Genomic DNA, 13,741 nt, shown 5'->3' with positions numbered 1-13,741 from the left:
GTCCCTGTCCTCCGGAACCTCCTTCATCTGCCAGAGGAGGCACATGATGACAGTGTCCTGTTTGTCAGTCCCCAGAACAGAGGTCAGGGAAGCCTGCTGGAGGAAGTCACAGTGTGTCACCTTCTGCGGCCCAGGGGTGCTGGCTTGCGTTTTCTGCCTTCCCTGCCCGCCTCACGCCCACCTGGCTCCCTCCGGCCCCCCGCCCGGCCTCCCTGAGTGTGGCTTCCTGTCCTGCAGGTGTCCTACTACAACCAGGCTACCCCGGGCTTTCTCAACTACGTGACCACCAACGTGGCTGGTCTCTCTTCTGAGTTCTACACCACCGTCAAGGCTTGTGAGCAGTTCCTCTTGGACAACCGGAGCGATCTGGCCCCCAGCCTCCAGACCCTCTAGGCAACCCTCAGTGGCCACCTCCTGCCCACGCCCACTCCATCCGGTCCCCAGGGACGGGACACACGTGCAGTGCATTGAGGAAGGCAGGGGCATTTATTCCTTCCCGTCCCCCCGCCCCGGGGGAAGCCTTCACCCAGGGGTCCACCTGCCCAGCACCACTGGGCACTCAGTTCCTGCCAACGTCCGCCAGCAAGTCTTCACGGTAGCTCCGGGGCAGCCTGTAGTAGATTCGGGTCTTGTCCATAGCCCTGGCCGCCAGCAGTGCTGCCCGCACGGATGCATAGTTGCCCCTCAAAGGGCTGTGCTCCACCATGACAGTGGCCCTGGGGGAGGCGGCCAGCAGCCTGGCCACGACTCCAGCCGTGTTCTGGCCCAGCAGTCCTGCATGCAGCTGGAAGGACACAGGCTGCCAGAGAGCCCGGCACAGCTCCAGCATATCTTCAAGCAGCTGTTCCCTGTAGCCGCTGCCCAGCGCCTCCACGGGCCAACCCGGTGCCACTGTCACATGGGGGAAGATCTCAGTCACAGCCGTAAGCAACTCCTGGCCGGCCAGGTGGCCAGGGACTGCAAAACTGCCATGGGAGACTGTGGCCCCGATCCACACAGGCCGAGGCAGGTGGCCGAGTGTGGAGAGATGGGCCAGCATGGCCAGGGCTGGCCGGAGGGCTGAGGGCTCTGCTACGTGCAGATGGACACCCCAGTGTCCAGGACGCCCAGCGAGCTGCAGCAGGCAGGACTCCAGTGTCAGGGCGGGGCCTCCCGGGGCACGCACGATGGGCACCGGCTCCTTGGCCGCAGGCTCCTGGAGGCTAACGTTCAGCAGGATCATGCCTTCTCTGTCTGGAAGAGGCAGTGCAGACAACAGTGTCAGGAGCTGGGGTTATGGTGGGCTGTCAGAGGCCCTTGTGAAAGGGGTGGTAAAGGAGAAGCTGGTGCCCCATCTGCTGAGATCTGTTGATTGGTCTAGGCTCCGGGTGGAAGCGTTGCTTTATTAATGTGCCCGGGGCTCGTAAGGATGACGTGATCAGCTGCTAGCTCAGCTCTTGGCCTTTGAGCCCTGGGGCCTGTGCCTGCCTCTCCTGCAGCAGATATAGGTCAGGGCTCAAGGGCACTGAAGGCTAGGAGTCCCGTGCTCTTGATAGCCCTGTACTCCCGCACCGTGGCATCCAGCCCGTTGCCACGGTAACAGAGACCCTAGGTTCCTACCCCAAGCAAAGGAACCCCCCACAGTTTATCTAGGAGCACAAGGGCTAAAGGCAGACCTTACCTGGGAGGCTAACCATTGCTGTTCTCCCGTTGCCCTGGATGTCGGGAACCAGCCACTCCACGCTCAGACCGTCTCCCCCGGGGGGCTGGAGAAGAGGGATCAGGCTGCCTCCCGTGTAGTAAATTCGCTTCCGCGTGGCATTCGCTGTGGGACCCCAAATTGCCAAGGTGAAGCGGCCACCATTCACGGAGTGCCTTCTGTGCACTGTGTCTACGCGCATTCTAAGCCTCACAGCAACCCGCCAGGCTTGCTTGCTCCAGTGGAGTCCGCTGGAGATTATAAGAGACTTACCCAAGGTCCCACAGCCAACGAGCAGAGTTGCTGGGGTGGAAACCTGATGGAGCCCCAAGCTGTAATTCCCCCTCCCCTCCCCTAGATGGCGCCTGTGCAGGAATGTTGAGAACCCGATGGGTTCCCTTTGGGATGGCTTAACTGCAGGCTCTCCTAGGTTCAGGGTCAAGAGAATGAGGGGTCTGGACAAGGGAACAGGTAGCATCTGGGCCACTGATTAGTGGGTACAGTGGGGGGGGGGGGGGCAGTCTCTGAGGAACTATGCTGTAAGGGAAAAGTACATGGGGTTTGGAATTTGCTGGGTTCCAATCTAAGCTGTGCTATGTACAAGCAAATGACTGTGTAGATACTTAACTGCTCTGAACCTCAGTTTCCCTATCCGTAAACCAGAATCACAGCTTCCTGGATATGAGGCTTGCCCAGCATACCATACCGAGGTCTGGCACACGATAGGTGCTTGAAAGGATTCCTTGACCCTGTTAGACCCAGAATTTTCCTCTTCCGATGCCTCGCCCCTCCAGCTCTGCTCCAGTGTCCACCAAATGCTGCTCTGTGCAGAATCCAGGCCCACCCTCCCCCTTCCGGCCCGCCCACAGCCCTCCCTACCGGCCAGCTGCTTGAACTGCGACAGGACAGGCTCGAAGAGGTCATAGTAGACTTGGTGAGAGGCACTGTTGTCTCGGACATAGAGGAGATCGTCCACTGACACGGGGTCCGAGGCGCCCTGCCACAGCGTCAGGCTGTACCTGGGGCCCAGAGAGCCAGCTCAGCACCTGCCTGGGCCCAGCAAGGTCCTCAACCCCACTCCTGTGCTCAGAACTGGACCCTAGCTAGGCAGGAATAGAGCATCTGACCTCCAGCTTCCCACCAGCCCCTCCTCCCTGAGAACTACCTCCTCCTCAGGGGCAGAAGGAGCCACAGGGCTTCACGAATGGAGAGCAAAAGCAGAGACTGAGAAGGACGGAGGGGATGGCCCGCCCTGCCTCCTCACTGGGAATGTGTATTTCTGGTCCTGTCTTAGGGAAGGGACAAGGACAGAAAGGGGTGGATACAGGGCCGTGGGGGAGAAGTTAGGTGTGGAGGGGGAAGGAGACAGCCTTGGGACTCCTGTGGGAAGTGGCTGAGGAAGGTGGGGCTGGGCAGCTAGGAGCGGACTGCAGGAGTCCAGATGGGGGTCCCTCAATTCCTGCAGGATCATCCTGGGCAGAAGTTGCAGGTGCAGGCTATGCAGGGCACAGCTGGCTCCCATGGACAGAAGACTTCATTAGGTAGATGTTATCCACCAGTGGACTGGCTGCCTCAAATGATAGTGAGCAGCCTGTCACCAGAGGTATACAAGCAAAACCAGGGCCGTAGTAGAAGATGTGAGCACCAGCGGGTATTAGACAAATGTGTTTAAGTGTCTGGAGGCATCAATGCCTGGGCGTGGGTTTGGTGGGTCAGGGGCTAAGGCAGGGGCCTGGGAGTTTTCACCTCTGAGATTGGCCCAGCAGCCAGCTGAAGTGGGGCCAGGCAGCCCGCACCATGACAGCCCGCACGGGGAAGGTGACCTTCTGTGGCAGTGCTCCCACCAGTCCCTGCATCTTTTCCACCATGGCTCTGGTGTATGTTCTGTTCGGGAACAGGGGCACATAGAGGGTGGTCCAACCCGGAGACAGGGTGGCCTCAGGATAGTTCTCCTGGACCAAGGCCAGAAACCTGCAGAGAAATCAGAGACACTGGTCTTTGAGAGCCTTGCTGTCCCCTTCCCCGTCTCCTGGGATCCCGTCACCGTGCTAGGAAGTGACAAGGCCCGGTGAATATAGAATATAAGGACAGAAGCAGAGTCCTGAAGAACATAAGGGACTTATTTAGGTCCTATAAACAAGGCACGGACTTTGGAGTCAGGGGTTCTAGGTTCCAGGTTCGGGTCCTGACTCTGTAACCTTGGGCAGCTCACTCAACCTCTTTGATTCTCAAAGATGGCGTCCCTTTTGGGAGGGCAGGGCCTCTGAAGCGTCCCCATCTGGACCGGGGAGACAAGCCAGGGCCCCCCGATGTGGGAATTTGGACTCTGCCAGCTGTAAGTCTCTGAAGCTTCAGATTTTATTTTTAAATTTCATTTAAACTTTGCCCTGATAGAAATTTTAATAGAGAAATAACATGACCCTCTCCTCCCTAAACTAGTGAGTGAAATCGACACTCCAAGAAGATGAGCCATATTTATCTTGGGGCCACTGACTGCATTGTCCCAACTGCTGCTTTCCAAATGCATCTCAGTTTGAGAATCACAATAAACACTGGATGGATGGATTGTTGGCTGGCTGGACAGATGGACAGATGGATGTTAGAAAGGCCTGGCTTTGAATCTTTGCTTTGCAATCATTAGAGTTAGGCCAGTCGCGTAACTTCAACGAGATTGTTCTTCTGTAAATAAGATGAAAATAATAGCACCTACCTCATTCTCTTGATAACTCAAGTGCCTTTTGAAACAGGGGCTGGGCACATAATAAACATTCAACAAATTGAGTCTTGATTACTGGTCAGCTTTCTCTTCTGCAAAATGGGGGGCGATACTCCTAACTTGGTGTTGCTATGTAAAGGTCAAATTGGACACACTCTCTTCTTTTGTGTGGCCCTTCACTATAAACTGTGGAGCACTGTGCAGCTGGGCTGTGTGACGGCTGCTGGTGGCAGTGCCGGGATTTCAGGGGGGCTGGGGAAGGAGTTAGCACTTTTAGACTTTTTTCTAGCAGGCCAAGCCCTGCCTTGGTCACTGGGGATACAGAGAGGACTGGGCCCTGTCTGCCCTCCAGGAGTCCACAGTGTAATAGGGGCTGTAAACCTGTCATCGGTAGTGACAGCCCAATGAAATCAGGGCTGTGTTAGGAGGGAAGTGTGGAGGAAGGCTCTCAGCAGCCTGGGATGTCAGGGTCGTTTTTGGAGGAGGTCATGACGGGGCCTAGCTTCATCAGGGAATGGGGGAAAAGTCAGAGAGAACAGCACGTGCAAAGGCTCAGAGGTCAGATGACAGGGTGTGTCTGGAGGTAAACTCAGTAAATGTGCCCTGAGCACTTTCTGTGCCAGATGTTGAAGGAAGCGGGCTGGATGCAGCTGGGGCAGAGAGGTGAACACTCACTGTGTGGCATTGACCTCGATTGAGATGGGCACATTGGGGCCCCTCAGGATGTCGGCATTGATCCACACAGGTCTTCGGACTCTCCCGTCCTCTGTGAGCCGCCGCAGGAGGGCCAGGGAGGGGCCCACAGCCTTGAGGCTCTTGAAATCCAGTTTGATGCCTGTGGGGAGGGGGCCAAGAACTTGGGAAAATGGCCTCTCGTGCTCAGGGCAGAAGGAACCGGCAGACTTGACTTCCTGGAGCAGTGAGAGCAGGTATGGTGTGTGTGTGTGTGTGTGTGTGTGTGTGTGTGTGTGTGTGTGTGTTTGGGGCTGGGAGCGGGAGGAGGAGAGAGAAGCCAGGCACCAGATTCCAGCTGGGTGAAAAGAGGGCTTTCAAACAGGCAGAGCTAACCCAGAGGAAGGACCTGCCTCCGGGGAATGAGCTTCTGCCCCCGCCCCTGGGGGAGAGGGGGAGGAAACAGAGGCTTGGACTTGGGCTGGTGTAGGGGTTGTCAAGCATCTGATGAAAAGAGACCATGGTTCTTGGAAAGGGCAGGCTTGGAGGGTCCTGAGCCACCTGAGTCTGTGCGGGGCGGGGGGGGGGGGGGGGGGGGGGGCGGGGAATCACTTAGCCTGCAGGGAGGGGTGTTTGAGTAGAGGAGGGCAATCAAGGTAGATGAAGGGCCCCTGTGAACACAGTCCTGTCCACTCAGGCAGCCAGGGGCTGGTGATGAAGAGAACTGCAGGGGCGAGGCTGGGAACTGGGAGAGGGGTGTGGAAAGCCAGGCCAAGGAGATGACGCTTTGCCCGAGGACAGTGGGGAGCCATGCAGGGCTAAAGAGGGGTGTGGCATGACAAAATGGGCATTTTGGAAATCTCACTCAGATGTGCCTGGTGGCTGTGGTGGAGGGAAGACTACAGCGGCTGAGTTTGGGGACGGCATGTGGTGAAAGGGTGAAGGACGTGGGGGGAGGTGTGAGGGGGATGCCTTGATGCCTAGATTCAGATGGCAATTGGCAAAGGGACCTGGGAGGGAAGGGCAGAGTTGGGCTCTGAACAGGCTATACCCAATTTGGAGGATTCAGGAGGGAACAACCTGAACATGTTTGGCACTTTGCCACCCCCCACCTCACCTGGAATTCTCTGGGCCACTAGGGCAGGAAAGCTCAGACAAGGAGCCAGGGGAGGACCCGAGAGCTGGGGAGCTGGGGACGGGCTGAGAGAGTCCTCACCCTTCTGTGAAGAAGCCAGCACAGCCTCCAGCCACTGCTGCAGGGTGTTGTCGCTGTAGATGGCTGGGGGGTGTGCCATGACTGGGACTCCTGTCTCATTGACCGTGTTGAGTCCTTCTATGGTGACGTCTGCCTCCAGGACCATGGCGTTGCCTGGGCAAGAGGCACAACTCGATCAATTCCTTTAAAATTTTTTTTTTTTTCCCATCACCAAAGCATCATGCATTTATCAAAGAACATTTGGAAAATACAGAAAAGCAGGAAGAAAAAATTCATCCACATTTCCATCATAGTTCACGTTCGGATGTATCTTCTTCCATTTTTGCCTACATATGGTTTTTATACAATTGAGACCACACTACATTTGTAATTTTTGATCTTTTTCTTTCAGTATTATGGCATCTTCACAATCTTCTATGTCTTATTAAAAAAGAAAAATGGCTACAAAAACTCTGGTTGTGGGTGCTCACCACGATTTCATTAACCACCTCTTATTCCTGAGACATTTTGGTAGTTTTTAATTTTTTGCTACTAACAAATGATGCCTATTTTTATCCTGACTTTTGAATTATTTCTAATCCCTACTTGTGGAATTTGAGGTAGGGCCATGAAGGGTCATTTTTAAAGTGTAAATTATTGGGGTACCTGGGTGGCTCAGTTGGTTAAGCATCCAACTTTTGATTTTGGCTCAGGTCATGACCTCGTGGTTTGTGGCATTGAGTCCTGCATCGGGCTCCGTGCTGTTGGTGAGGAGCCTGCTTGGGATTTTCTCTCTCCCTCTCTCTCTGCCCCTCCCCTACTCATGCTCTCTCTCTCTCTCTCTCTCTCTCTCTCTCTCTCTCTCTTTCTCTGTCTCTCAAAAAGTACATAAGTAGGGGCACCTGGGTGGCTCAGTCAGTTAAGCGTCCGACTTCAGCTCAGGTCATGATCTCACAGTCCGTGAGTTCAAGCCCCGCATCGGGCTCTGTGCTGACAGCTCAGAGCCTGGAGCCTGCTTCGGATTCTGTGTCCCCCCCCCCCCCGCCCCTCCCCTGCTCATGCTCATGCTCTGTCTCAAAAATAAAAACATTAAAAAAAATTTAAAAAGTAAATAAGTCAACATTAAAAAAAACTAAGTCCATATTATCACATCACTGTCTAGAAAAGTTGTTCTGATTCATATTCCCACCTGAGGTATGTAAGCTTGCCCATCTCCTTGCACCCTTACAGCACGGAGCATTGTTCTTTTCAGTTTTCAATTTCAATTTTTAAAACCCTGTCCTCCAGAGTTCAATCTAGGAGAGAGTTAAGGCCTTCCCAACGGAAGCAGACCGGGAAGACCCTGCCAGGGTCACTCAGCATTTGGGGTGTGCAGTGGAGGGAGGGAGGGGTCACGTTCAGCTCTGCAGCATAACAGACACTTGGCATCAGCAGGGGCCCTTTCTCCTGGTTTGCACTCACAACCTCCTGACCTCTCACCTCTAGCCTGGCTCCCCTTGAAGTGCATTCTCTACACACAGCAACCAGAGTGAGTGTTCTAAACGTGTACGTACCTGATCATGTCACTTCCTATAAAAAACAACCAAACAACAGCCCCACCCGTTGCCCTTAGGATCAAATCCAAACTCCTTACCATAGCCCTTGTGGTCCTGCATGGCCAGGCTTAGGCCATGACAAAATTTCCAAGCTCACCTTGAGTCCCCCTCTCCCTGATCTCTAGGTTCCAGCCCCTCCAGCTTCTGCAACATTAACGTGCACACAAATCACACAGTCACTCTTAAAATTCAAGTTCTGGGGGAGCCTGGGTGGCTCAGTCAGTTAGGCATCTGACTCTTGATTTCAGCTCAGATCATGGTCCCATAGTATGTGAGATCGAGCCCCACATGGGGCTCTTCACTGACAGCGTGGAGCCTGCTTGAGATTCTCTCTCTGCCCCTCCTCTGTGCGTGTGCTCTCTCTCAGACTAAAGAAATAAACATTTAAAAAATATATTTAAAAAAATTCAAGTTCTGAGCAGTGGGATCAGGGGTGGGACTGAGATACTGCATATCTAACCAGCTCCCTAGCCATGCCCATGCCCTTGGTCCATGGACCACACTTTGAGTAGTGCTAAGGCTCGAATTTGTTGTGTGCTCCCATCTCTGGGCTCTTGCTCATGGATGTTGCCTTGGCAACACTCTTTCCTCTGCAGCTTTACTAGGCCACCTTCTGCTCATGTGTTAGTGTTGGCTTAAAATATCACTTCCTCAGGGAGGCCGTGCCTGAACCCCATGCCCAGTCTGACTTAGTCACCTGCTTCTGTGCTACTTTTTTGAGTGCTTGGCCGCATGTAATTGCTCACTTAGCATCAACCTTCCTGATTGTAGGCACCAGGGAGCAGCGTCCAGGTCTGAATTGAACATCACTTGAATTTCTGGTGCCTAGTTGGTATCAGGCCTCAAAAAAAAAAAAAAAAACAAACAACAAAAAAACAAAAAAACCAAAAAACAACAACAAAGAGCTTCACAAATGGTTGTTGAATGATGAACAATGGAGTGAATTAATGATAGAAAAGTCAAGATCGATAAACCCAGGTCCAGAAAGGTTAAAGAAACAGCTTGGCCAAAGTCAGGATTTTTGCAGATTTCTCTAGAATCTAGGTGCCTGGATTTCCAGGAGGGGAAGGAAGGTGAGTGCCAGGCTGTCCCTGGCAGCCAGCTGGGCATTTCACATCATCGCATTTCATCCTGTTATAGATCCTACTTCTAGAGTGTGGGACTTCCTGTTGGCAAGGTGGGGATGAGCCTCCCCAGGCCATGAAAATAGGACATAGGTGTTAAAGCACGTTGTTACACTGTTAAGGGCTTTATGAAGGCGGCCTTCATTTTGATGAGCACAAATTTCTTTCTCATCTTAACTTTTGGTTAAGATGCAGAGAGGGGGCGGGGCAGGGGGGCGCCTGGGTGGCTCAGTCGGTTAAATGTCCTACTTCAGCTCAGGTCATGATCTTGTGGTTTGTGAGCCCCGCGTTGGGCTCTGTGCTGACAGCTCAGAGCCTGGAGCCTGCTTCAGATCCTGTGTCTTCCTCTCTCTCTGCCCCTCCCCCGCTCACGCTCTGTCTCTCTCTCAAAAATAAGCATTAAAAATTTTTTTAAAAAAGACGCAGAGAGAGGGGTCCAAAAGGCTTGGGCCCCGGTGAGGCCCAGAGAAGCCAGGCCAGAACCGGGTGGGGGTGCAGGTAAGAGGGTAGCTCATGAGAATGGATGCGTAGCTGTCTCCTTCCCCATCCAGTGGGGGCCGGTGCCAGTCTCGGGGAGGCAGGGTGCATCAAAAGCCATCTCTGAGCCCTGGTGACCTTCTGATGGTGCCTCCCTTAAGGCGCTGTGAGCCCGTTGGAGACAAGGCCACATCTTACTCATTTCTCAACCTTCCCCTGGAGATCGACCCAGAGCAAGGGCCCAGCCGCACACTCAGTGAATTGGACTAAAGACTGGCAGAAAGTACATTCTGGACCTAACCTGCCTCCTTGGGATTGCCACCTAGACCCAGCTTCTTCCTCAAAAAAGCCTTCTGTCTTGTCTTGCCCTCGAGATGCTGAATCTGGGGGGCCGCCGTGTTCGGGCGGGGTATGAGGAAGGGACAAGTGAGGAGGGAGGGAGAGCTGTCTCCTAAGGGGACAGGAAGCTCCCGAGGCCTCCCCCCATTCCATCCCACGTGCCAGGAGGCTCTACACAGCACAGCCAGGCAGGACAGCACCCCGGCTGAGCGGGCAGGCTCTGGACCCAGATTGCGACCTACTGGTCCCAGCGCTCCTGTTTGCAGTCTGTTAACTCTGGCAGGTTACTGGACTTCTCTGGGCCTCCTTTTCCTCACTCACAAGAATTATTATTTAATGGAGATAGCCTTGGTTAGGCATTCACCGAGTGTTAATCATTATTCACATGGAGGAGCTCACGGAACTAGAGTGACCGTACCTCTCCCTTTGCCTGAGATAGTCGGATGTATTTCTGTTGTCTCCGCACAATTTTCTTTTTCGTTTTTGCTTATTTTTATTATTTATTTTGAGAGAGTGAGAGAGAGTGTGTGTGTGTGTGCACAAGTGGGGGGAGAGGCAGAGAGAAGGAGAGACGGAACCCCAAGCGGCTCTGTGCCATGAGTGCAAAGCCTGATGTGGGGCTCAGACTCACAAACCGTGAAATCGTGACCTGAGCTGAGATCAAGAGTCAGACGCTTAACTGGCTGTGCCACCCAGGTGCCCCATGTTGTCTCCACATAATTTTCGGTAATGATTTCTTTCACTATCGGAAGTGCCCTGGTTCGGATGACAAATGAGACGGAAATTCTACCAATCCGTATTCTGCAGAGGGAAAAAGTGAACTGCAGACAGGTGACGTCACCTGTCCCAAATCACTCTGCCAGTAGGGGGGCAAGGGAAGACTTGAACCTGGTTCCGTCTGCCTCCCAGATCTTGGCTCTGGCCCCTCCTCTCCACATGGAAGTCATGTCCAAGATGATTTCACCAGCCTAACCTTGCCCCTGGGTCCCACTCGGTCCCCACCCCAGCTGTGGCACCACCCTTCTCCTAGAAGCCTACTCCGGGGCTCTGGCAGGACCCTCCGGGAGAAAACTGGGCCTGGGGTTCTCTCCGGACCCCCGAAGCTATGCTAAGGGGTACCTCTTCCTGCTGCTTGCTATTGGGCACTGCCTGGTTGGAGTCATTGGCTTTCTTCTTGGCCAAAGTCCTGCTATAGTGGGGCCGGATCGCTTGTCTGCTACCCCAGGGCCGCTGACTGGTTGCCATAATCAGTCCGAACTGGAGACTCAGGGGCATTACACAATTTGCTCAGGTTTTCACAGCTTCTTTTTGATAGTACTGGGCCTCAAACTCACATGTCTTCTGGCTTCCACAGGCTAGGCAGGGACAGCTGTCAGCTAGCAGGTGGTGGAGGGGGCAGCCGGGACGGAGGGCAGGACAGGATGACTTTGGAATCACACATCTGGTTCTCGCCATAATGCCGCCTCGTAGGTGGTGCCGTCTCATCCCCACCTCTGCTCTCCCCCCACCTCCTCCACCCCCGCCCTGGCCTGCCCCAGTCCTGGCAGCCAGACTTACTGCTTAGGGCAGCCCCCATCTCCTTCTGGCTGTTGGCAGCGTGGTACCAGGTGACCAGCAGGCCATCTCGTTGGCTGATCTGGCCGAGGCTCTGAAGGTAGTCCAGCATGTCTGCGTCCGGGCGGCAGGCTGCTTCCTGCTCACAGCCTGGCATGAAGCCCAAGGGGTCCGTTAGCATCGGTTGTCGCCTCTGCCCAAGACTCCTGTCTGTTCATCCCACTGACCCTCCCTGGGCTCCCAGGGTGTGTCCAGCTCTCCATCTGACAGCGAGACAGGGGGTCTCGGGGCCATCAGCGCTGTGTGTGAGAGCAATGTGTGGGCTCCTGGGCACAAGGGGACCCCAAAGCAGCCTAGGCAGTCAGGATGTTCACAGAGGAGGGAACATTTAAGGGGGCCTTGAGGATGGGTGCAAATGGGATAGAAAAGGGGGACTGGGTTGTTCCTGACAGAGAGAACAGTATAAGCAAAGGCTGGGCCCGAGGAAAGAGGGTGGTCACCTAGAGGAATAACCACTGGCTTGGTACAGACGGCGGTGGAGACATGGTGTGGGCAGCATTGGAAAGGGGCATTGTGATCAGGTTGTGAAGGGCCATGAACGCCAGCAAAGGGGTTGGCTGTGTGCTGAGGGCAGCGAGGGGGTTGTATTTAGCAAGATCTCACGGGCTACAGAGTGAGCGCTGGCTGGAGACAGCAGGCTGCAGACAGAGGCCGTCTGCAGGCAAGCCGAGGCAGGGGTCAAGGACCCCGGAGGCCGGGGTGCCCGGTGGGCAGGGAGGGTAGAGGGGGCGCAGGGTAGAAGCCAGGTGCTGTGGCTACAGACACGAGGCAGAAGCGAGAGTGGAGGCTGCCCCCCAGTTTCCGCGGGAAGGGAAGGGGAAATGGGCATGGGGGGAATACGAAGTGAGCTCTGTCTTCTGAGTCTGAGATGCCCACATCATCTTCAAAGGAGAAGGCCCATTCAGGGGCCCAGGAGGGAGGTCTGGGCCGGGTGGGCAACCGGAGCCTGGTGGAGGAGGAGGGGAAAGTTGATGGGGCCTTCTGCTGGGGACAGAGTCTCAGTGGGGGACGTGGGATGGGAGAGGAGGCTGTCAGAGTGGGCGACGGGGAAGCCAAGCAGGTGGCACGACAGGGAGGTCCCTACCTGGCTGGGTGCGTTGCTGCAGCACGAAGCTCAGGACCATCCCAAAGGCGAAAACCAGAACCACACTGGCACTGCCGACGAGGGCCCACTTGGTCTGCCGGCTGGAGCACCTCTTCTTACACGCCATGATGATCCTCTCTGTGGGATGCCTCCCAGCTCCTCAGGCCCAGGGTCCCCGGAGGCTCCCTGTAGCTAGGATCCCGGGGGAGGCAGGAGCCCCATGCGGCATCCACTTCTCCACGGAGACACTCCAGCTCCCGCAGGTCAGGAACGTCTAGGTGCAGAGACTGCCCCTGAGGCTCCTCCTCCCTCCCTCCCCTCCTCCTCTTTCCACACCCTCCCAGGATCTTAACGAATCCAGCAGAAAGTCCTAACACCTCCACCACAAACTTTGAGCCCTTCAAGAGGCCAGAAAAGGTTGGACCAACCCCCCGTCCCCTGCCTTTCCGTTCCTGCCTGGGAGTCGGGATACTGCCCACTCGACCTTGCTTTCCTGGAGATCGGAGCAGGAGTCTTCCCCTGTGCAAAAGGTGGCAGCTGGATCGTTCTTTTCCGTATTCTGCCCTGCCCCAGGAAGTCACCAAGGTCAGGCAAGGGTTGATGACAAGGACAAATTAGATGTGCCCGAGGCATATGAACTTTCCTTCCATCCCAGATTGTGGTTGACAGATTATCTACCTGAGATTGAAGGTGATAGGCTTGGCGTGCTGGCCTAGGTTACACAAGCCACTCCTGGGGCAGTGAGTCCACAGGGTAGGGGCTGAGTCACCACCTCACTCTGAGGGTGTCCTGGGGGCCCCTGGCGTGGGAAGTAAGTTAGAGACTGTCCCTACATCAGGGACCCTGGAATTTAAATGAGTCCAAGAATCATCTGTAAGGTACACAGGGACTTTGGTTTACAGAGGCTCACAGAGAAATCTGTCAGGGCCACTGATAGATTGACTGATTCAGAAGCACAGGCACATGTGTGTGTGTGTGTGTGTGTGTGTGCGTGCGTGTGTGTGTGTGTGTGTGTGTGTGCGTGTGTGCCTGTTAAGACTATCTAGAATGATGAACGATGCCCAGGTGCGACGATGGAGGGAATCTGGGTGGTGCGGAGCATGTCGGGAGGGAGTTTGGTTCAGATCTCGTGGGGTCATGGGGGTCGTGGGTCATCGCTGAAGAGCTACCAAGGAGGACCCTGGACACAGAGGCTGGGGGCTTGGGACCAAAGATGAAGGTGAGAGCATCATTTCCTGCCCAACCAC

At 54.9% G+C, this 13,741-nt stretch overlaps 2 protein-coding genes across 7 annotated transcripts in view; one reads left to right on the top strand and one right to left on the bottom strand.

Annotated features, from left to right (window-relative positions):
- The window catches only part of ACOT11 (acyl-CoA thioesterase 11), a 53,813-nt gene extending 49,354 nt beyond the window's left edge, over positions 1-4,459 (top strand). For all 6 annotated transcript variants that reach the window (XM_053894987.1, XM_053894990.1, XM_053894979.1 and 3 more), the window contains one exon: positions 238-4,459. In XM_053894987.1, the coding sequence (XP_053750962.1) occupies positions 238-393 (156 nt within the window). In that variant the 3' untranslated portion in view covers positions 394-4,459. The remainder of the gene's footprint in view (positions 1-237) is intronic.
- Positions 464-13,065, bottom strand: FAM151A (family with sequence similarity 151 member A). The gene is made up of 8 exons (XM_019449180.2): positions 12,495-13,065; positions 11,354-11,500; positions 6,283-6,435; positions 5,070-5,229; positions 3,425-3,649; positions 2,558-2,697; positions 1,661-1,804; positions 464-1,233 (listed from the first exon to the last, which is right to left on the bottom strand). The coding sequence occupies exons 1-8, from the start codon at positions 12,619-12,621 to the stop codon at positions 560-562; spliced, it is 1,770 nt and encodes a 589-aa protein (XP_019304725.2). The 5' UTR covers positions 12,622-13,065; the 3' UTR covers positions 464-559.
- Between the last annotated feature and the right edge of the window lie 676 nt (positions 13,066-13,741).

The sequence above is a fragment of the Panthera pardus genome, unplaced genomic scaffold, assembly GCF_024362965.1.
Source record: "Panthera pardus isolate Hobbes unplaced genomic scaffold, ASM2436296v1 HiC_scaffold_11, whole genome shotgun sequence".
NCBI lineage: Eukaryota > Metazoa > Chordata > Mammalia > Carnivora > Felidae > Panthera > Panthera pardus.
The sequence above is the reverse complement of the archived record's forward strand: the minus strand, read 5'-3'. Positions and strand labels throughout refer to the sequence as shown.